Source organism: Amblyomma americanum, chromosome 5, assembly GCF_052857255.1.
Source record: "Amblyomma americanum isolate KBUSLIRL-KWMA chromosome 5, ASM5285725v1, whole genome shotgun sequence".
NCBI classification, from domain to species: domain Eukaryota; kingdom Metazoa; phylum Arthropoda; class Arachnida; order Ixodida; family Ixodidae; genus Amblyomma; species Amblyomma americanum.
The window spans coordinates 28,521,234-28,545,093 of NC_135501.1; the positions used below are offsets into that span (position 1 = coordinate 28,521,234).

Consider the following 23,860-nt stretch of genomic DNA (forward strand, 5'->3'; position numbering starts at 1 on the left):
CCAAACCCGACTTGTGTAAATAGAAATTTAGAGGGGGGATGCGGCAGCGTAGCCTCGTCAGTGATACTTTGTCACGGAGTGGGAGCACGCATACAATGGGCTCCACACTCTCTGATACCAATTCTAGGGGAGGAGAGACAAACACCTCCCCTCAGGTGCCAGACCTTAAGCAGGACCGAGTGGCTAACCAGCGATAGGTCCACGCCTGACCAGTGGCTGACCGGAGACACGACACAGGAGTCGGTAATAAGGGTGAAGGAATTTAATTAGCAAAGCGGAACAACACTTATCATGTCATCAATTACAACAAAACATGGGAACTGAACAGACAGAACAAGTTTTAGATTCTGCACACAAAGTCTAAGATGACAGATGAGAAGAAATACAAGTATACAAAGCACTTTTTAAGGACAGAATTAAGGATAGAGTTCGTAAAGGCGGGAGTGGCGGGGCTTAGCTGTTCGGGTGGTTGAGGTCCGGTCCGAGATGGCGTCGGGCTGTCGCTGCCGGGTCCCCGGAGTCGCTACTCGCTGGCCCGACACTTCGCGACGAGTCGACCACCTCTCGGCTGACACTTCACACACACGCGCGGTTAGCCAGCACACCGCCACATCCAAAATCTCCACCCCGACTACCCTCCGCCGCATTCTACAGTCCCCCCCGCAGCGTCCCCATCTCCCTCTCTCACAGTCCCCGGACAGCCCGGGGCCCGGGACCGACGAATCAGAGGCTGCGACGAACGTAAACTATCGCGCCGAAACGTCCCGCGCCGAGCCCCTGGCTGGCCTCGCCGGAGCCCCAGACGGAATTCCGCGTACAAGAGGTCATCGGCCAAACAACTGCTTTCTCCCGGTCGGAGACCAGACAGAAGAGGGGGGGGGGGTGCAGGCGCGGATGTTTAGGATGGAGCCCCGTCGCCGGGCTTAACCGCCGCGGGGCAAAATCGCAACCAGCGCGAATTCTGTTTCACCACCCCCGCGTCAAGAATGTTATCCCTGATAACATTACCATATCAAAAACAGAAGTCGCGCGCGCTTCGCTGTGTGCGGCATGCATATTGTACTGAATACATAGCACAGACACATCCAGATAATACTGCGAAATACAGGCAAAACCCACTGACATATTACTGCGGAATACAGGCGTGCACAAGCATTTAATAGACACACGCTGAAGAACGAACTCGTTACACAAATTCAAGCGAAAAATTCTTGATCTCTAGAGATCATCAACTCGTCGGGCGACGGGCTCCCAAACCCGGCTGAGGTAATCAGCCCCGACATTGTCTTTCCCACGTATGTTTTCGACCGTGAAATCATACTCCTGGAGTAGGAGGGCCCAACGGAGCAGTCGCGAGTTCATAAACTGCGCCTCGCGGATGTATTTGAGTGGTTGGTGATCGGTCTGTAGGGTGAACTTTCGCCCATACAAAAAAAAATTAAATCGTTTGATGGCCCAAACGATTGCGAGGCCTTCCTTCTCGACTGCTGAGTAGGCTCGCTCTCTTTGTAGTAGCTTCCTACTTGCGTAGGCGACGGGGTGCAGCACCCCCTCTTTTCCCTGGAGGAGCACCGCCCCAAGACCCTGGTCGGAGGCGTCTGTGCGAAGGACGAAATCTTTTTTGAAATCAGCCACCTGTAGGATGGGTGGCTCTGAGAGCAGCCGCTTCAGTTCTGTGAAGGCGTGTTGCTCCCGGTCCCCCCACTTAACGGTGTTGGGCATCAGCTTCTTAGTCAGGTCCGTCAGGGGAGCCGCAACACTGGCGTAGTTTGGTATGAACTCCCGGTAGTAACCCGACAGTCCCAAGAATGCCCGAACTTGGCGCTTGGTCTTCGGTCTCGGAGAATCGCGGATCTTGCCCAAAATGGCCTTCATTGGGCCTAGGCTGCCCCTTCCAATGGTGTGCCCGAGGAAAGAGAGTTCCTCAAAACCCAAGTGACACTTCTTTGGATGGATCGTCAGTCCGGCTGCCCGTATCCGTGCGAGAGCGAGGCGGAGTGCTGTCATGTGGTCCTGCCAGCTTTCTGTCGCTACCAAAACATCGTCATAATAGTGGTAGACGTTGTCAATTCCTTCGAGCACTCTCCTCATTAGCTTTGCGAATACTGCCGGTGCCGTTTTTATGCCGAATGGCATGTTTTTGAACTGGTAATGTCCGCTGGGAGTTGAAAAGGCGGTCTTTTCTTTTGACTCTTCCTCCAGGGGCACTTGCCAATATCCCTTTGCAAGATCCATTTTAGAGAAGTACCTTCTTGCCCCAACTTCGGCGATTAGGCAGTCCGCGCGAGGAATAGGTTCCGCATCTGTTACCAGCACATCATTGAGTTTCCGGAAATCCACGCAAAACCGGTAGCAACCGTCCGGTTTCTTAACCAAAACGACCGGGGCGTTGTGCGGGGAGCGTGACTTCTCGATCACTCCCATCTGTAGCATGCTGGACACCTCTTTCTCGACTGCTTGCTGGACTGCCTGAGGTAGTGGATATTGCTTCACATAGATGGGCTTATTCGTCGTCGTAGGTAAAGAGCACTCAGCCCATGTCGTGAAGCCTGGTTGTTCCGTGAAAACGTCCTGATAGGTTAACGCCAGTCCCCGCAGTTCCTTCACCTGTTGCGGTGTCAGTTGGCCCGCTATGGCGATGTCTTGGGGGCCCACCTGCTCATCCAATGGCCACATCAGCTCGGTGCACGCCTCGTCCGCTGCTACTGTAGCAACAGTCTGCACCGGGAGTTCTGGTCGCGTCTCGCGGGCATTATATTTCTTTAACATGTTGATATGAAACATTCTCGTAGTGCCCTCGACGTCAACAACGTAATCCACTTCGCCTTTTTTTCCCACGACTGGATAGGGTCCCTTCCATCTCATGGTGAGTTTGTTATGCTCAGTGGGCAATAAAAGAAGCACTTGGTCCCCCTCTTGCAGCTGTCGTGGCCGGGCTCGATTGTCATAGTATGCCTTGTACCGCTCTCCTGCTTGGGTCAGTGCTTCGTGAGCAATTTGGCACGTCGTCTCCAATCTTTCTTTAAGGTCAATGACATACTCGTAAGCTGTCTTCACCTCTTCCTCAATCCTACTGCCCGTCCACAGTTCTCGTAAGATGGCAAGCGGCCCCCGCACATTGCGTCCGTAAAGGAGCTCAAATGGTGAGAAACCCGTGCTCGCCTGGGCTACCTCCCGGTAAGCGAAAAGAAGAGGTTCGATGAATCTATCCCAGTCCTTGGGCTGTTCAGCACACATTCGACGCAACATCTTCTTCAAGGTGCCATTCATTTTCTCCACCAGACCATTCGCCATGGGGTGGTAGGGAGTCGTCGTTTTCAGCCGCAGAGATAAAAGGCGCCCCACCTCAGCCATAAGTTCGGAAGTAAAGTTTGATCCTCGATCGCTGAGCATCTCTTCCGGTACTCCTACCCGTGCAAATATATGCAGAAGTGCCTCGGCGACCCTCTCTGTCTCGATACTTGGCAGGGCTACTGCCTCTGGAAATCGGGTGGCGTAATCTATCAACGTCAGAATATAGCGGTTGCCTCGGCGTGTGGTAGGCTTGAGGGGTCCCACTATATCCACAGCGACTTTGCTGAAGGGGGTGTCAACGAGAGGCACCCGCTCCAAGGGAACCTTCCGCACTGCGCCTCGCGCCACGGTTTTCTGGCATATGTCGCACGATGCGACAAACCTGCTCACATCTCCCTGTAAACCCGGCCAAAAGAAGTCCGCGAGAATGCGGTCTGTTGTCTTTTTTCTGCCGAGATGCCCTGCCATCAGCCCCCCATGTGCCAACTGGAGAACCCTCTCGCGATGCTTCTGGGGCACCACGAGCTGTGTCGTCTTCGCTCCGGTGCCGGGAACGTACTCTCGGTACAGCAGGCCATCCCGGAGACCGAATGTGAACGAACTGCCTCCCTTGCACCTCGTCCTCTTTCTCTGCTTGTCTGCCTCGAAGCAAACTAGGAGGCTACTGTCCTCCCGTTGGTCTTGCCTCATCTGGTCAGGGCTGACATCAGGGAGAGTAGCAGGCGCCCGTAGCTTACGGAATCCCTCTTGGGATTGTCGGGCCGCTTGCTGGCGGGTCGTGACCGCCGCCGTGGGCATGGTAACCTGGTCGGGGCACTTGTCGCATGAATCATGGTGCTCCTTTGGAGGAGCTTCTGTCTCTTCCGAAGTCTGCGGTTTCCACTCAGTATCTGGTGCTCCTGGACGTCGTACCCCTTCAATGTTTCCGAGGACAAGGTCGAAGAGGGGCTCCTCCATGCACCCCGCTGTAACTTCCCCTCGGTAGTATGGGGTGTCGATATGAATGCGGGCCTCAGGCAAGAACTTAGCAGAGCGGTCTACCAAGTACACGATCCGGTAGTCCCCGGTCATTTCTTCGTCCTTCACGAAGCTGCGGTTGACGATCACCATGTTACAACCTGTATCCCTGAGCACTCGACCCTTCCTTCCACTGATCAAGCCCTCTACGACCGGCAAGTCAGGCGCCCCTGACAACGCAGTCATGCTGACGACCGGGACACGTTGTCCACCCTTCAATTCTAAATAGCCATCCTCAATACATGTAGACACGTTCCCGGAGGTAGATGGTGTCCGATTCTTTTGCACTGGAGGGCCACGGTTCGCCCTGCACTGTGCCGCAATGTGCCCTGGTCGCGAGCAGATGTAGCACCGTGAACGCGTCCCCGGGCCACGCGGCTGTTCGGTCATCTCGCCAGCGACCAGGCTATCCGTCTTGGAGCCTCTTCGGCCAAAGTTGATGGTCCCTCGTGCCATCACATATTCATCTGCTCGTTGAACCAATTCCTTCAGGTCCGTGCTCCGCTTTTCTCTTATAAACGTCACCATTGCAGGCGCACAGTTTTCCAACAATTGCTCGGCTAAAATTAGCCCTTTCACCCCCTCGTATGTCTTGTCTGTTTTCGACAGTTCTATCCATCTTCCCCAGTAGTTCCCCAGTCGAGACACGAACTGCGAGGGAGTCTCGTGGTCGTTGGGCGTTTCGTTCCGAAACTTCTGGCGGAATCCCTCTTCTGTCAACCGAAATCTGAGGAGCAGCGCAAGCTTCACTTTATCGTAGTCATTCGAGTCAGGAGCCGGCATTCGGCCAAACACATTCAGTGCTTCTCCTGTGAGGCAAGTGCTAAGCGCAGTGGCCCACTGCTCCCGTGGCCACTGTTGGGCTGCCGCCACCCGCTCAAACCGCGTCAGATACGCGTCCAGGTCATCACCCTTTTCGTTAAATGGGGCCATCAGCTTGTGTGGACGAACTCCAAGCGCTCGGGTTGGCATCGTCGACGAGCTCGGTTCGCTGACCGAACTGCCACTAATGTTGGAATTCGCCCTTAACTGAAGGAGTGCCATCTCCTTATCAATTTCCTGGAGTTTTCGATCAGAGCGCTCCTTCTCCCGCGCATCTCGCTCCTTCTCCCGCGCATCACGCTCTTTCTCTCGCTCGTCTTCCAGCCTGCGGCGCTCGCGTTCCGCCGCTCTCTCTTCCCTCAGGAACTCGCGCAGCTCTGCTCCCTCCAGACCCAACTCCTTACCTAGTGCGACTAAGCGTTCTGTTTCCGCCATCGTGTTCACACCAGCAGTCAAAAAAAAAAAACGTATACGTCTGTATCGCTGTCTCGCGGTCAGCGCCAGTCAGGGTTAGCACAGGGTCCTGTCGCGGACGCCAGTTTGTCACGGAGTGGGAGCACGCATACAATGGGCTCCACACTCTCTGATACCAATTCTAGGGGAGGAGAGACAAACACCTCCCCTCAGGTGCCAGACCTTAAGCAGGACCGAGTGGCTAACCAGCGATAGGTCCACGCCTGACCAGTGGCTGACCGGAGACACGACACAGGAGTCGGTAATAAGGGTGAAGGAATTTAATTAGCAAAGCGGAACAACACTTATCATGTCATCAATTACAACAAAACATGGGAACTGAACAGACAGAACAAGTTTTAGATTCTGCACACAAAGTCTAAGATGACAGATGAGAAGAAATACAAGTATACAAAGCACTTTTTAAGGACAGAATTAAGGATAGAGTTCGTAAAGGCGGGAGTGGCGGGGCTTAGCTGTTCGGGTGGTTGAGGTCCGGTCCGAGATGGCGTCGGGCTGTCGCTGCCGGGTCCCCGGAGTCGCTACTCGCTGGCCCGACACTTCGCGACGAGTCGACCACCTCTCGGCTGACACTTCACACACACGCGCGGTTAGCCAGCACACCGCCACATCCAAAATCTCCACCCCGACTACCCTCCGCCGCATTCTACAGTCCCCCCCGCAGCGTCCCCATCTCCCTCTCTCACAGTCCCCGGACAGCCCGGGGCCCGGGACCGACGAATCAGAGGCTGCGACGAACGTAAACTATCGCGCCGAAACGTCCCGCGCCGAGCCCCTGGCTGGCCTCGCCGGAGCCCCAGACGGAATTCCGCGTACAAGAGGTCATCGGCCAAACAACTGCTTTCTCCCGGTCGGAGACCAGACAGAAGAGGGGAGGGGGTGCAGGCGCGGATGTTTAGGATGGAGCCCCGTCGCCGGGCTTAACCGCCGCGGGGCAAAATCGCAACCAGCGCGAATTCTGTTTCATACTTCAAGCTGCCGAGAGCAACAAATTTTCCTGTTCCAATAATATGTAAGGTGCTCATAATCCGCCGATGTTAAAAGTGATGTGTCTTGCGTGCTTAAAAACGCACGTCGCCGAAATCTAGGTGCTGTAATGTAGGCTGTAGCCGGGATGATTGGCAACACGGGGCCGCTGAGGGAAGCCTTTGCGAGATTATCAGCAATCTCATTTACTGTCACACTGCTGTGGCCGGGAACCCATACTAAATGAACAAGTCTCAAATGCGGAGGAAGTAGGGATAAGAAAGTTGATAAAATGGGACCGTCAACCTGTGCAGCGAGGGACGAACACAAATATAAAGAATCAGTAATTACTGCAACTGCTGTAATAGAGGGGTCTAGCTTGCGTAGAGCAAGTACAACTGCTAGAAACTCTGCTTGAAAAATAGGGGCGAAGTCTGGAAGGCGCAGAGAAAAGGACCAGTTTAAATGCGAGCAAAATATTCTCACACCTGCTTTTTCATTGCATTGCGATGCATCAGTGGCTATTACTATATCTGTTGGTAGGGTCCTCAGATGATCTTCTAGAAGACCATTTAGAATACTCAGTGGCAAAAGGTTTGCATTTTTTGGGAATATGTCGTCGAAATAATGTGGATAGTGGGCCCATTCCGAAGCGCAGGAAGGATATCATAAATGTTCACATCTAAAGGCTGAAGTAATCTTTGCACAAACACTACCTGGGGGGAATTGAAACGAGACCAGGGGACACCAAAAAAGGAGGTCGGCTGAGAACAGAAAATGCTTTGGGAACGGTGGAAATGGGATTCATAGATCCTGAGGTAAGTTTGCACAGTTAAAAATTGAAGTCGTGATAAGAGAGACGGAATGCGGGCTTCAAGGTACAGCACATTGATAGCCACAAATTTTGGAAGGCCGAGGCACATGCGAAGTGCTTCCCTCTCTAAAAGGACGAGAGGGCGAAGTTTATATGTAGCCGAGCCTGAAAACAACACTGATCCAAATTCTAAAATTGGCCTGACATACATTATGTAGATCATTAATAGCGCATCTCTGCGCATGCCGTACCGGTGATGACATAATCTCCGTAACATGCCCACGGCACGAGCCCCTTTCGCCGCGACATGGTCAATGTGAGGTCGCCAGGTGAGTTTGTTGTCATAAATGACCCCTAGGTATTTTAGGGATTGAACCTGCGGTATTATTTTTAACTGGCAAGTGAGAGAGACCACTACAGGAGTGAATAGAGGGAAAACAAGAGTAGCGCACTTGCCAAAATTTAACTTCAGGTGTAATGAGCTCAACCAGTGCTCAAGTGTATTCAAATATGACTGCAACAGACCATACAGAGAATGAATATCCGGCGCAGCAGCAAAAAACGCAATGTCGTCCGCATAGACGTAAGTGCGTACATGGCGGTGGAGAGGAATTGAGCTTAACAGAATATTAAAGAGCACAGGAGAAAGAACAGCTCCTTGCGGTACACCTCGCGTTTGTCTATACCTCTCTGAATGAACACCATTATGGACGCAAAAGAATTCCCTGTTATGAAGAGATGCAGATATCCATGCAACTATATAAACTGGAAATTGAAGAGACTGTAGCCTATGTATCAGGATGGAGTGTTCTACACTGTCGTAAGCTTTGGCGACATCTAACGTAACCAAAGCCGCGACCAGGCGTTGACGACGAGCAAGGAGAATTCTGCTCTCAAGATCAGCATGTACAGTACTCACGGATTGAAATAGGACATTCGGAGCGCTAGCCTTGCAGTGCCACGCAGGCATGTGGTAAACCACAGGCCGGCTGATTGGCTACTGGAAGGAACAATTCTGCTTTGTAGATGTTCTCCCTCTCACGCCATACCACAATGCACCACCTTGGTTCCATGAGCGTCTACGGGCGGCGCTCCATGAAGCGACGGCCACGCGCTCCGAATGTCCTATTTCAATCCGTGAGTACTGTACGTTCCATATTGAACACCGTGGCCGGAAACCGAGTTGGCACGGGCTGAGTATACTTTTGCGGTCCACAATGGCTGACACCCGAATTAGTAACAACATTTCTATCAACTTTACCACGTTTGATGTTAAAGAAAATGGCCTAATATTATCCAATTCATAGCCTCCACCCTGATTTTTAAGTAAAGGGATCACCTTGGACAGCTTCCACTCAGAAGGTATCCAAGCGTGTTTGAGAGAGTAGTTTATTAGGTGCAATAAGGAGTTGGGAGACTCTTCAAATAGAATCTTGAGCATCTTTCTGGTAACACCATCAGGGCCAGGAGCAGCAGCTGGCAATCTCTGGACAACTTGTGAAAGCTCTGATAGATTTACTTGTGAGGCATTATCATTTGGTACGACTGGTGCAAACAACAATGGTCGCATAGGTATTAAAGACGAGAACCGCTTTTGCAGGCCTGTGGCTATTAATTCAACCGCCTGGATAGCTTCTACAGGTGACATAACTAATGACTGAAAATTATGAGAGGACATGAGCTGTTTCCTAGACCGTAGAAAACCGAATAGTGCACGTCGGTTGCCCGCCTTTGAAAGATAATCTAAGTGTTCTGAGTCATATTTTTCCTTTGCGCGAGAAACTGTGCGTTTAAAGGTGGCTGCAATAAATTTATAATCACTCCAATTATTCGGACATTGGTTATGAAGAAGCTTTTTCCATGCTGCTTTCCTCCGTCTGTAATCTCTTGTACAGTCCGCATTCCACCAGTTAGAAGAATTCCCTTTTATTGGCCTCACCAGGAACTCCGACTTTTTACGGCTTTCCTCAATAGCCAGACATATGCTTGCTGACTGGTGGACCTCGGCGATGTTAGACACTGGAGCAAGGGCAGAGCGCAACGCCATCTGAAATCTGTCATAATTTACATGGGACCGTAACTGAGAAGACGCCGGAGTAACACGACATATGATATCAAAATGAATAGGTATATGATCACTTGAAGTGCCGCTATCAACTGTCGACTAATTCGTTACGCCAATTCCAGGACTAATGAACGTGAGATCTAAAACAGATTGAGTGTGTGAGCGAAGATAAGTGGCCGATCCTGAATTTAAGCACATCAGGTTGTGATCAGAAACCCAGTCCCAAAGGCGCTTGCCGCATGAATTAGTCCTAAAACCCCAAGACACATGGTGAGAATTAAAGTCCCCAGCCACGAGAACTGGGTTTTTACAGTTTACGAGTAAAAAATCCAGAGGTCTAACATCCTGGACTCCATTGGGGAAATAATTTGCTATTGAAAATGGAGAGCACCCAGGAAGTACAAAGTCTATTGCCAAAATCTCACAGTCAGGAGACATTTGTTGAAAAGATACCACAGCCCTGTGGCAAAATTTTGAAGAGACTAAAGTTAGTAAACCCCGGCCTCTTGACTGGCGGTCTAGGCGAAATGACCGATAATTATTGATATGAAAATGTTTGTCGGTTGAAAGCCACGTTTCTTGCAGAATTATGTCATCCGGATTAAGCTGAGTAGAAAGGCAGTGTAAATCTGTGGAAGCGGAAAGAATAGAGCGACAGTTCCACTGCAGAACTCGCAACGACGCTATGGTTGCGAAAGTCTAGCAGCAGCAACTGCCTGCTCCAAAATGGTATCCTTGGGTTTAGTGCCAAGCTGCTGCTTCTTTGATTTGGGCTGGGTGCCCTGAGAAGACAACGAATGAGACATGGGGGACCCACTGCGCTTAAGAAGCCGCGCATCAGGCTCCACCATCTCGGAATCATACATTACATCAACATCCCTCGAAGTACCCGAGGTAGGTACAGCGGAAGTGACAGAAGTTTGTTCCTGGGGTTGTGATGCTACTGGAATTTGAGACCGGATAAGAGGAGAGGGAATTATTGTCGAAAGAGGTGCCAAACTAGCCTACACGGCATGTGTAATCTGAGTCGCTAGAACATTTGTAAAGCACTCCGACACACTTGCGACAATCTTTTCTACCATTTTAGACATCGAAGCCTCCACAGCAGCCGCAATTGCCAGGGACAGCGTTGAGTCTAGCATGACACCTTGCCGAGCGGTCACACCGGCATAACCGCGGGCACGTTCTTTGACCTCTGAAATAGCGTCACGGCGCGAACAGCGTTTCCTGTCAATTATTTCCAGAATTTGAATTTCCTGAGCTCGAGAGGGACAATTTGAGTAGTTTGCAGAGTGCGCACCACCGCAAAGGCAACACTTCTCATTCTTCTCAGTGCAGGTGCTTATTGCGTGACCATCCCCACAGTTGCAACACCTCAAGTTGGATTTGCAACCGCCAGCGCTATGTCCATAACGCCAGCAGTTGTTACACTGCAGAGGCCGAGATGATAATGGGTCTACCCGAAAAATTAGAGGCCATGCCTTGATTTCAGAGGGGCAGAAAGTGCCGGCAAAGGTAGCAATCACTGATTCAGTGGGCATCCGCACGTTGTTTACATCCCGGCTACAGCGGTGCACAGCAACAACACCTGCAGCCGACAGAAGCTCAAGAGTCTCTGCCGGAGACAGGGAATAGTCTACACCTCGTACAATACCTTTCGTGCACGCCAGATGAGAAGGGATGAAAGAACTTACCCGAAGGGAGGCAAAGGATGAGGAGTTTAGTAAATCTCTTACACAGGCGAGGTCTGGCGATCTGCACAGAATCCCACCGCGTCCAAACTGGCGAACCTCTGAGATTGACTCATAATGAGAAGTCGTCGACTGGAGAGCAGCCCGAACAGCACCAGGGTTGTTCATCCTGATAGCACCACCATCCCTAGGCACCAGCGCGACAGGGATACTGCCGACACCACTGCGCAAAAAAGCTTCCAACGGTAGGAGATCAGTTGACAGAGAAGCCGACCAGAGGGAACTCCCCTGGCCGGGAGACTGGGTGGACATAGTCCGGGCTTACTGCCTTACCGCGCAAAGACGCAGAGAGAAGATGCCACAATCAGCCACCCGAAACTTAGCCGATCGTTCCCAGCAGGGCGTAAAGAAACTCCGAGAGCAGGTTAGCGCCGGCGATGCTGAACTCTACGACAGGTCCACGTAATCCTTGTCGTCGTCCTCTTCGTCTTCTTCAGACCTCTTTCCTTCACACTTTTATTTCAGACTCCCTATTATATGTGACGGGCAGGTAGTTGCAGCTGATCCGGATCACGAGAGGGAAACAAATAGAATAAGAATGGGCTGGAGCGCATATGGCAGGTTCTCTCAGATCATGAATGTCAGTTTACCAATATCCCTAAAGAGAAAACCGTTCAACAGCTGCATCTTACCGGTACTCACCTACGGAGCAGAAACGTGGACGCTAACAAACAGGATCTAGCTTAAGTTAAGGACAACGCAGCGAGCCATGGAAAGAACAATGATAAATGTAACGTTAAGAGACCGGAAGCGGGCAGAGTGGGTCAGGGAACAAGCGCGCGTTATTGACATCCTAGTCGAAATCAAGAAGAAGAAATGGGCTTGGGCAGGGAATGTAATGCAAAGGCAAGATAACCTCTGGTCCTTAAGGGTAACGGAGTTGATTCCAGGACACGGCAAGCGTAGCAGGCGGCGGCAGAAAGTTAGGTGGGCGGATGAGATTAGGAAGTTTGCAGGCATAGGGTGGGCGCAGCTGGAAAATGAGAGGGTTAATTGGAGAGACATGGGAGAGGCCTTTGCCCTACAGTGGGTGTAGTCAGACTGAAGATGGTATGTCTCCATAATCTCACGTACGAGCTGCATGATCGCGATGTCTGAAAAGTATGGTGGTTCTAGAGAGAACCGGTGTACACTTTTTCTTCTTTTGCTCCTCGGGATGATCCTGGGAACGATCTTTTATGGAGTTACGGTGTTCACATAGCCTAATGTTGAGGCATCGCCCCGTTTGCCCTATATAAACAGCTTTGTGTCGTAAGTGGTAGCGAGCACCCTTGATTGCGACGGAGGGTCGTGCAGCTCAGAGAACTAACCCAGGGGTTTGTTGATTAAGAGTCCAACACCTTTCTTGAGGGTCCGACAGCAGGAGGATAAAACACTATCGCAGCAGGACTCTGCCACGAACGATTAGGGGAGCTGATCGGAGGCAGTGGAAGTAATGAGGGCTCCAGTGTGCAACCAGTGCCGCAACGCTAAGTCCGCGGGTCCGAGTATGGGATATTTACACTGCCTCGACCGGGAACCATCGGATCAGTGAGGGCTTCTGGTGGGCGCTGTTGTATTATGACAACCTGCCGATCAAGCAGGGGGCGTTTTTAACGGCTATTAATAAACGTGCTGGGGCCGGCCTAGTCATTCGGGCGCATGCGCTGACATTGTCGTGTCATTCCTTGGGCGTGACAACTGGCGACGAGGATGGGATCCCGTGGCAATTGGTTTAGTTTACTGTGGGGCAAGCAAGCGCCATTAACAAGTGAAGATGACCACCGGAAAGCTGGAACCGTTCAACGCGGGCACAACCGAGTGGGCGGAGTAGCAGGAGCGCGCTCAGCTGTACTTCGCTGCAAGCAACGTCACCGAAGAAAAGCAGAAAGCGGTATTCCTGACAACCTGCGTGCCGACAACATATCCGCTGCTGAGAAGCTTGCTTGCGCCTACGAAGCCTGCGGATGTGACGCTCACGGCAATTTTCACAGTTCTGAGTTCCCACTTCAAGCCGAAGGTGTCCGAAGTCGCCGCAAGCTTGAAATTTTTTTCGAGGCGGAGGCATGAAAGTGAGTCTGTCAGCGACTACGTTGCGGCACTTAACAGGCTTATGGATGATTGCAATTTTGGACGGGCGTTGCGTGACCGCATGATGAGGGATCAGATTGTCTGTGGTATCAATGATACAGGAATGCAGACACGCCTCCTGGAAGCCGCGAATTCAGCCTTGGAATCGGCCAAGCAGTTGGTGACTGTCATTGAAGCCGCGAGGAAGGATGAAAACGTATTGTGAGCGCTAGCACCGTCGACAAGCGAGATAGGGACGGCAATTTCGCGGAACGACCGCCGAGAAGAGTTGCGGTTGAGCGGCGGAAAACACTCGGCGACGCGGTGCAGGCACAGCACTGGTATTTGCATCAAGTGTGGGCAGCAAGGGCACCTTGCAAGGGTCTGCAGCGACCCGGCGGTGGACCAGAGAAACCAGATGAGTCCGCGTTCAGTGCACAAAATGGACGAGATTTCCAAGCCACAGGAGGACGACACGGATGCACCTTACGACATGTGGGCGTTACAAGCGGCCGGACCCGAGCCCATGCAGGTCCAAGTCTTCGTTAGTGGTTTACCAGCATTGGACACCGGAGCCAGCGTCTCCATCATAGGTGAGGATAAGTTCAACGTCATGTTTCCTGGAGCACAATTCGAGCACTGTGACGTCAGATTGAAAGTTATCTCGGCAGTCTTGGGGAAAATTACGGCCTTTGCAAAGTTAGCAGCCCGCGAGGCAACGCTGCCACTGTTCGCTGTGGAAGGACCATGTCCGACGTTGTTGGGAAGAGATTGGATGGAAGCATTCGCGATTACCGTAACGAAACGGAAGGAGCTTAATGCAGTCTGTTCTGTGACAAGCCTCGTCAAGGAATTCGCAGACGTTATCTCGGAGTCGCGTGGGTACGTTAAAAGGCGCACAGGCCATGATTTCACTACAGGAAGGGGCAGAACCAGTTTTTTAAAGCGAGGCAGGTGCCATTTGCACTCCGAGACAAAGTATTAGCAGAACTGCAACGCATGCAAAGAGAAGGCATCGTACGCCCTGTCCGGACGTCAAGGTGGGCCGCACCTGTCGTGCCTGTGGTCAAACAAGACGGCAGAGTACGCATCTGTGGTGATTTTAAGTTCACCATTAACCCAGTAACGGTCAGCGAAAGGGCACCATGAGAGAACAGCACACGACGAAACAGCATACGTCATAACAGCGCACAAAAACAGCGCAGCGACGAAACAACAGACCGACAGAACAGTAGAGGAAAAAAATTAGCAAGCGCCAAAACAGCAAAACGACAAAACAGCACAGCGTAAAAACAGCAGGACGAAAGAAGAGGGCAGGGAAAAAGTAGCACGACGACAAAACGGCACATCGGAGTGCGGTGCAACGCTACTGGAGGGGTGAACAATCATAGCCATAAACGAACGGTACATGGCAACACATACGGCAGCGACCTATGAAATTAGCGAGTGCTCGTTTCACATACTAAGTAAGGAACAGGGTAGGGTAATATTCGTGATCTCAAATATGTACTTTTCTGGCGGGTAAGGGAATGAATAACGGTGAAGAAGTTGTTCTGCAAGCATGAATTCTGCGGGTTGACAATCATGATGTTGAATTCGGACAAATACGCCCAATCTAGGGCTCTAGAAGTACAAAAAGTCTTTATTCTTCAAAACTGCCGCTGTCGGCAATTTAATGCTCAGCAACATTGTTTGGAGCGAGGTGCAGGGCCTTCATACACTGAATATATCCAGTATGTGATGCTTACTTTTAGCGATGGCAGAATTGCCCGAGCCGAGATTTTCAGGTTGTTTGGTGTTTTACCAGGGCGCTGCACAGTGGCTGTCTGAGGCTGACCGGCAGTTATTGTACTTTGCGAAACGGGCTACTACAACTGACCTGAAAATTGATGCACAAGCGTGCATTGGTTGAATGTAATTTTATATTGAAGCTGTTTTTTTTTCACTTCAAAAAGAATTATCTCCAAATATATATTTTCGCGACATAATAATAATAATAATTATTGGTTTTTTGGGGAAAGGAAATGGCGCAGTATCTGTCTCATATATCGTTGGACACCTGAACCGCACCGTAAGGGAAGGAAGTGAAAGAAGAAAGGAAGAAGAGGTGCCGTAGTGGAGGGCTCCGGAATAATTTCGACCACCTGGGGATCTTTAACGTGCACTGACATCGCACAGCACACGGGCGCCTTAGCGTTTTCCCTCCATAAAAACGCAGCCGCCGCGGTCGGGTTCGAACCCGGGAACTCCGGATCAGTAGTCAAGCGCGACTTTTGATCAAAGCTACGTTTTCCGCCTAGGAGGCAATATCTTTAAAACACCAATTTTCGACAAATTAGAGCCTTCTTCCCAGGAATCACAAGAAACACCTAACCTAACAAACACAGGTGGGAGTAAACTGAAGCAGAGTTGGAGAATTAAATCAGGGAATTTCAAGCAAGCAAGGGCTATACATAACCACTAGTTCTGCCATATGCACCGTTCAAGCAACGCTGTTCCTGTCCCTGTTCCTGAACACTGTTCCTGAAGCAACGCTGTTCCGAGCACTCGCTAACTCCAAATGTCGCTGCCACAGGTGTTGTGATTTGCCGTTTGCGGTTATGGCTGTGATAGTTCACAAATCCAGCAGAGCTTCACCGTACTCCGCTATGCTGTTTTGTCGTGCTGTTTTTTCCCTGGGCTCTTCTGTCGTCGTGTTCTTTTGTCGCTGTGTTTTTTTGTCCGGCGTGCTGTTTTGACGCGTGCTGTTTTTTCCGTATGCTGTTTTCTTCGCCATGCTGCTTTTTCCCTCTGCTGTTATGTCGCTGCGCTGTTTTTTGTGCACTGTTTTGACGCATGCTGTTTTGTCGTATGCTGTTCTTTCGTGTCCCCCAGCAAAGGCTATCCGATTCCCAGAATAGAAGAACTGTTTGTAAAACTGCACGGTGGTGTCAAGTTCACCAAGCTTGATCTAAAAGATACGTATCAACAATTACAGTTGGAACCAGAGTCGCAGGAATGGGTCACAATAAGCTGAAAGGCCTTTTCCAATTCAACAGGCTTCCATTCGGCGTAGTGTCAGCGCCCGCGTTGTTTCAGCGCAAAAAAGGACAACTTGAATGTTGGATGATCTGCCGCAGGTTGCTGTTGACTTCGATGACATTTTGGTGACTGGCCGGACCGATGAGGATCACTGGAAGAATGCGTGCAGTGCCCCTGGACGCCTTAAGGAAGCAGGGCTCCGCCTGAAACAGGCCAAGTGCGAGTACATGAAGGAAACAGTTGAATACTTGGGCCACGTCATTACAAGCAAAGGCCTGCAGCCGAGCCCTAAGAACATTCAAGCGGTCCTTTCGGCTCCAAAACCACGAGATTGCAAAACGCTCCAAAGCTACACCGGCCTCATTAATTTCTACAGGAAAATCATTCCCCAGCTTTCGACAGTGCTTCACCCGCTCAATCACCTGCTGAGTCCGGGCACACCGTGGCCTTGGAAGATGCATTCTGTTGAAGTAAGGAATTACTGGAATCAGCGTCGACGTTTGCACATTGCGGTCCGGGGAAGGCTACAGTGTTGGTCACGAATGCGTCGCCCTATGGCATTGGCGCGGTTCTCGTACAGAGGGAAGCAGACGGAGTGGAGCGACCGATAGCTTTTGCGTCGCGAAGCCTGGCCTCTGCGGAAAGGAACGACAGTCAGCTTGACAAAGAGGCACTCGCTGTTGTATTCGGAGTTACGCGCTTCAAGCAGTACCTTTGGGGTCGCAGATTTGAAGTTGTGACGGATCATAAGCCGCTGTTGGGTCTCTTGCCAATATACAGGCCTATACCAGAGTCATGTTCTCCGCGTGTCCTGCGCTGGGCATTGTTCTTATCAGGATACAACTATGTCTTGAGGTATAGGCCTGGTGGACAGATTCCTCACGCGGATGGCCTCAGTCGGCTGCCCCTGCCCGTGAGGGAGGCTAACGTTGAATGCCCTTCAGAAGTTTTCATGCTCCAGGGTTGTTATCCAAGGGTGCTATCAGCATCAGTCGTGGCAGCAGCCACTAACAAAGACCCATGTTTGATACAGTTGCGAGAAGCTTTGTGGACGGGTAGAGGGCCTCCCTTGGGAGAGCCTTGGTAAGAATTTGAAGCTAGTTTCCCGGAGTTCAGCTTCCAGAGTAACTGCATTTTATTAGGGACAGATTGGTGACCCCTGCATCGCTACAGGCTGATATACTGCATCTTCTACACGAAAGTAATTCTGGGATCTCAAAAATGAAAGCGGTTGCCCGCAGCTATGTTTGTTGGCCTAGTCTGGATGGAGACATTACGGCAGCGGTCCAGGCATGCCTTGTTTGTCTGGAGAACCAGTGGATGCCTAGGCCATGGCCTTTTTCCGAGAGGCCGTGATCTCGTTTGCGTGTAGATTTCGCCGGCCCAGTGCGGAATGTGCATTTGTTCATCGTGGTGGACGCATTTTCAAAATGGATAGAGGCCTATCCGGTGACGACTCCATACGCAGCAGTTACAATCCAGAGCCTGAGAGATCTTTGCATGTCAGGGCTTGCCATACGTCGTCTTATCGGACAACGGCCCGGCGTTTGCGTGTGAGGAGTTGAAGGTATTTTTACAGAAGAACGGCATCCAACAGATACTAGTGCCACCATACCACCCAGCGTCTAACGGCGCAGCGGAGCGGGCAGTGCAGACCATCAAGCAGAAACTGAAGAAGGCCGGATCGGGAGATATTTGTACACAGCTGGCTAGAATCCTACTAACATACAGGACCACACCGCACGAGGTAACTGGCTGCTGTCCGGCTGAACTGCTACTGGGCAGGAAGCTGAAAACAGCCCTTGACATACTTCGGCCCGATCTCCGGAAGGCAGTCATGGTGAAGCAGCTACACGAAAATGTTCGCAGGAACTGGATGTCAGTCAGGATGTCTAACCTGGAGCCAGGAAAACAGGTATTCGTGCGGAATTTCCGACCTGGGCTAATTTTGGTGCCGGAAGCGGTGGAGTTGGACGAAGGGTTTGCAGCAGTGCTGAGACTCCCGGATGGCCGCGTGTGGACGAGGCACCACGATCATGTACGAGTAGCACCGCATGCGGTTCTTCCAAGCATCTGGCTGGTGAGATCGTTGCTGTGGAAGAGGGTGTACTGTCACCTGATACTACGATTGCAACTAGAAACATCGACTCAGGCCATTCTGAGGAGAACGCGAACTCACCACCGGAGTTTTCCTGTGCGGATGCTGACGCCTCGGGGTGTACCGGAACAACGCAGCCAACGCAGCGGACACCCCTTCGTCGCAGCGGCCGAACCCGGAGGGCTGTGGTGCGATATTCGCCATAAACCATATTTTCGGGTTGTGTTTCTTTCCGTTCATGAGCTTTATTGTGCATGTCCCCTTTTATATAAAAAGGAAAGAGATGTTGTGTTATAACAAACTGTCGATCCGGCAGGGGCATTTTTAACGGATATTAATAAACGTCCTGCGGCCGGCCAAGTGAGTCGGGTGCCTGCACTGAACAGCTGACATTGTCGTGTCATTCCTTGGACGTGACAGGCACCAGTACCGCAACGCTGACTCCGACGGTCCACGGCAAGCGTAGGGAAGAGAGGGGTAGGACCAACGCTTCCTTGTAGCCCGGGGACTGCTGCCTCTCGCCGCTCCCGACTGACCTTCTTTATATCCTTCGGATTGCACCACGGGAGTGAAAGAAGCCGTTAATTATTTCAAGGTTTCATTTGGTGACTGTTAATTGTTCCTCCTTTCGGTCCTTACACTCAGGCAGTTCTCACTTTATTTCTTCTTCAGGAGTACAGGTGGCGCTGCTGCACTACATTTTTGAGGAGGAATATATATATATATATATATATATATATATATATATATGAGGATGTGCAAAAGAACTATAATGGAGCGCGTAAAGGGTGATAAGCGGGTAGCAGTCGGGGAATTTCCAGGCAGGACAATGGACACAGCACTGAGGGAGACAAAAAGCGAACTTTCTCAGAATGTTGCAGAGGGCAATTTGGTGGTGGTGGCGGCAGGGCTAAAGGATGTCCTGAATGGTGAAGTCGCAAAAGTATATAGTGGAAAGATTAGCGGAGGAAGTTGATTTAAGGGCGATAGCACAGCAAGTCCAGATCGCTGTGTGGACAGTGCCGGAGGTACAAGGACGGAACCGAGAAGTTGCCTAGGATGTTGTGGCTGTTAATCGAGAGATAAGGAAATTAAGCCAGGAGAACGGCTTTGAAGTAACAGACATAAACAAGGAAGAGGGAGCTGATGCTGTGAATCGCATCACGTCGGTTATAGCTGAGTCATTTAGAAAAGACGATAGGGCAATCGCCCCAAATGAGGGAGCAACCCCGGATAGCACAATAGAAAACAGCTTAGAATTGATCAGTCTTAACTGGGAAAAGGCGGAAGCAAATATTCCAAAATGCACGTCCGCAAGGATAGATGAGATTCCAATGAAGTTAATTAATGAACTTGGCCCAAGATACAAGGAAACGCAGATAAAAGCATTGGAGGCAGTCATAACAAATGAGCAAATTCCACGCAGGTGGAAACAGAGTAAAATGAATTTGATCTATAAAGGGAAAGGCGATAAGACGAACATAAAATCCTTCCGACCAATTACGATAACATCAGTTATATACAGGGTGGCAATGCAGGCGGTGAAAATAAAAATGCAGTCATGGGTAGAAAGTAATAGAATGCTCGGAGGACTTCAGCAAGGGGTCAGAAGCGGTAGGCGCTTAGATGATAGCCTGTTCGTGCTTACCCAGTGCATAGATACAGCTAAGGCGGAAAACAGACCTCTGTATTTAGCCTTCCTGGACATAAGCGGTGCATACGACAACGTGAACAGGGAACTCCTGTGGAACATATTAAAAGATGAAGGTATCGGTCATGAGATAATTTATTTTCTACAGGAAATATATCGAGAAAATAAGGTTGAAATAACATGGGAAGGACAACTGTCGAGGCACGCAAAGGATTAAGGCAAGGTTGTCCTCTATCACCGCTGCTGTTCATGCTTTATATGATAAGTATGGAAAGAAGGCTACAAGGAAGCAATCTAGGTTATAATCTGTCGTACAGATTAGGCGGAAAGGTTGCTGAGCAGCGACTACCAGGTTTATTGCATGCGGACGATATTGTACTGTTAGCAGATAGCCAGGAAGATTTGCAAACTCTGGTTAACTGCTGTGGAGACGAAGGAGACAGTCTATAGGTGTCAGGTTTCAGCGCAACTAAGTCCGGCGTGATGATTTTCAACGATGCAACTGATCAGGAGCTTACAATACAAGGCCATGAAATAGCCCGAGCGGCCGAATACAAATATATCGGGCTATGGGTAAACGAAGGGCAGATGTACACGGAAAACCACGATAAGTCTCTGAAAGCAAAAGGGCGAAGAGATGCCGGGATAATGAAACATAGGTCACTGGGGGGGGGGGGGGGGGGGGGATGGTTACAACAGGTAGAAATTAGTGAGAGGTAAGGTATTTGGAAAGGAATAATGGTGTCGGGGCTTACTTTCGGGAATGCGGTTCTGTGCTTAAGGGCAGAAGTTCAGCCGTTATTAGAAGTAAATCAGAGAGCTGTTGGAAGATTGGCACTAGGTGCCCACGGGTAAACCACAAATGATGCAGTACAGGAGGATATGAGCTGGGCATCATTAGAAGCACGGGAATCTCAGAGTATTATACTATACGTAGAACGCCTGAGGAAATTGGACCATAACAGGTGGCAGCTAAGGTATTAAATACCTATACAGAAAGCGCGTTGACTCACAATGGCGGAAAAGAACTATAGCTATAGGAAGCTAGCTAACCAGTAAGTATGCCAGATACGAGGCCGGAGAAAGAGCATTAAACGATAGGTTAAAAACGCGGAAGGTATAAATTGGATAAATTCAATGAAAAAGAAGCATAGTGTAGAACTATATCAATACTGGAAACAGCAGATCAGGAAGGAAGCGTTTTATGATAACTCAAGAGGCAGTGCCCTACTCTTTGAAGCTAGGTCAAGGTGTCTTAGAACGCGCAGCTATAAAAAGAAATTTAACGAAGAGGACACATGTGCTGTGTGTGGTAAATCTGTAGAAACAAAGGAACACCTCATTCTAAAATGTGATGGCATCCATCCCGATGTCAATGCTGGCACAGTCACTCATCCTGAGGCCCTAGGGTTTAGGGATAACAATAGCCATGTAAATAAATGCGGTGGAAATTAGCAAAAAGCGATTGGGAGATTTGGGGCTCAAAAGCAGAGCGGTGTCATAGGGTTAAAAGTGTAGGAAGACGTATTTAAAGAAAATGGCGAGATTTAATAACTCACAACGCAGTTAAACAAAAATAAAAGAAAAAACAGGATGGTGGCAATTGCTATCACCCTGTTTCAAATGGAACGCTCCTACCTTCCATCCATCCATCGCAAGACATCAGCAGTTTGCAAACTAGGCTCATGCTGCAGGGTACGACGGGCAGATGTGGTTTGTCAGAATAATCCTTCATGGAAATTCTGTGTTTTTATCGTTCCTCAACAGTCATCGGTTGGAAGAAGTCTTCATTCACCTTGCAGGTGTTTCTATCGGATAGTGCATAGCCCCCATACTGAGCAGCATTTTCCTCGCACAGATGGTGGACCGAAACATTCAGCGTAATTCGATAGGATTGATTAAAAAAAATTGCAGGAATCTTGATGACTACCTTGTGTTTTCTTCTCAGTCTGAACTAAATCGGAGAATTCCTGACATTTTGAAGGTTTTTAAAGAATTCAGCTCAGGGTGAAATTTCACCGTTGAATCGCCCAAAGAAGGGGTTCTACAGTTCTTAGACTCATCGCCGTCGATGTACCAGGATCACATTTGCTGTACTTGCAGCCCCCGGTCTGCCAAGCTCTTCTTGATTATGCCTCTGGGCACTCAAAAATTTTCAAAAATGGTATCGCGACGTCCTGTATTAAGGCGGCCATCACAAAATATTGCATTCACTGTTTCGAAAAAAGCGTCTGTGCACAGGCAAACAGGCTCAAGGAATCGGGGTATCTCATGCATGTTATCTTGATGACTTTCGCCAAACTGGTGATTGGATTAAAGGGGGTCAAAATCCCAAGATGTTGGACGAGAGCGCCAAAGAGCTGACGTGGTGCCATATATAGAATGACACATGGGCTAAAGAAGGTATATATAGGAAGTCGCTATAGCGTCTCAGTAGTTTTTTCCGGGCCGAATAAGTTGAGCAGTTTGTGCTCACAAATTCGGAACAGGCAAGAAGGTGATGGCGACAAGAGAAATAGGCTTAGGTGCACCATTAAGCACCGCTCCCCGTTTGTACCCTGCAGTATGGGTGTAGTGTACGAACTGCCATTGTCTTGCGGAGCTCTGTATATAGGGCAAACGGGGCGATGCCTCAACATTAGGCTAGGTGAACATCGTAATTCTCTAAAATATAATTTCGGGGATCTTCTTGAGGAGAAGAAAAAGTGTACACCGGTTCTCTCTAGAACTACCGTAATGTTCAGACATCGCGATCAGCTCGTACGTGAGATTATGGAGGCATGCCATACAAGCTAGGAAATGTCAATCTGTGTGTCAGCGAGTCCTCTGTTACCATGGCAGACTGTGAAACTGATTTTTTAGTCTCCGCATTTCATTGATATCATATATGATAACGGATCTTTTGCTAAATTGTTTCTTCCCTAGCGATGAGTGGCACGTGCTGCTTACAATTCCTTTTTCCCTTTGACTTGGGCTTCTGAGGGGCGGGGGGGGGGGGGGGGGGCTGCTTGTTTTGGGTTTTTTCATAGTGACTTCTATTAAGTGCGTGTTTAAATATCAACAACAAACCCCAATTGCGAGTTCGCGCTTGTCTGCGTCGTTCCCTTTCCGTCTCTCGATCGAGTTCCTTTCGCGCTATTTTTCACCATGTTCCCACCTGTCATAGATGCGGCAGACTGCACGCGCCAGTGGGTTGTCCTTTTCTCAAATTACGCGCTTCAAATGCTCAAAGCCAGGTCATGTACCGAAATTGTGCAAAACAAAGGTCGTACACAAAGTTGAGGAGATCGTGTCTGCAACCGACTTTCTTGCAGTTTGTACAATGAACAAATTTCATAGCTCTCGACCTGTTGTGCTTAAAGTAAAAGTAAACGGCAAGGAGATTCTGATGGAATTGGACGCAGGAGCCGCTGTAACCATAATGTCTGAAAGAGACTTCGACGAAAATTGTTCAGACTACCCATGCCTCAAATACGACGCACGTCGATCTAGGAGTGTGTAATGTCACTGCACTGAAAGTGAAAGGCGCAGCGAACGTCAGTGTCTCTTATAAGAACCGAAGCTACGATCTGTCTCTGATAATTGCGAAGCAAGAAAATGGAGCTCGCATGCCGACGCTTCTAGGTCGCGAGTGGATAACAGCGCTTAAAGTTGACCTGCAGATTTGCTGTACAGAAGTTGCAACATCACGTGGATAACGTACAGGGTGGCAGCCAGGTGGTAGCAGCGGAAGCCGAGAAGAGGTTAAAACAGCTGTACGGCGATGTGTTTGAGCCAGGCTATGGTTCTATCCAAAGATTCACTGGTAGCATCAAAATGGAAAACGATGCGCAACCAA

General features: G+C 50.0%; 1 protein-coding gene across 1 annotated transcript; it reads right to left on the minus strand.

The window, feature by feature from the left end:
- Positions 1–1,218: 1,218 nt before the first annotated feature.
- On the minus strand, positions 1,219–5,568 carry LOC144133765 (uncharacterized). The gene has a single exon (XM_077666880.1). The coding sequence runs from the start codon at positions 5,566–5,568 to the stop codon at positions 1,219–1,221; it is 4,350 nt and encodes a 1,449-aa protein (XP_077523006.1).
- Positions 5,569–23,860: the final 18,292 nt, after the last annotated feature.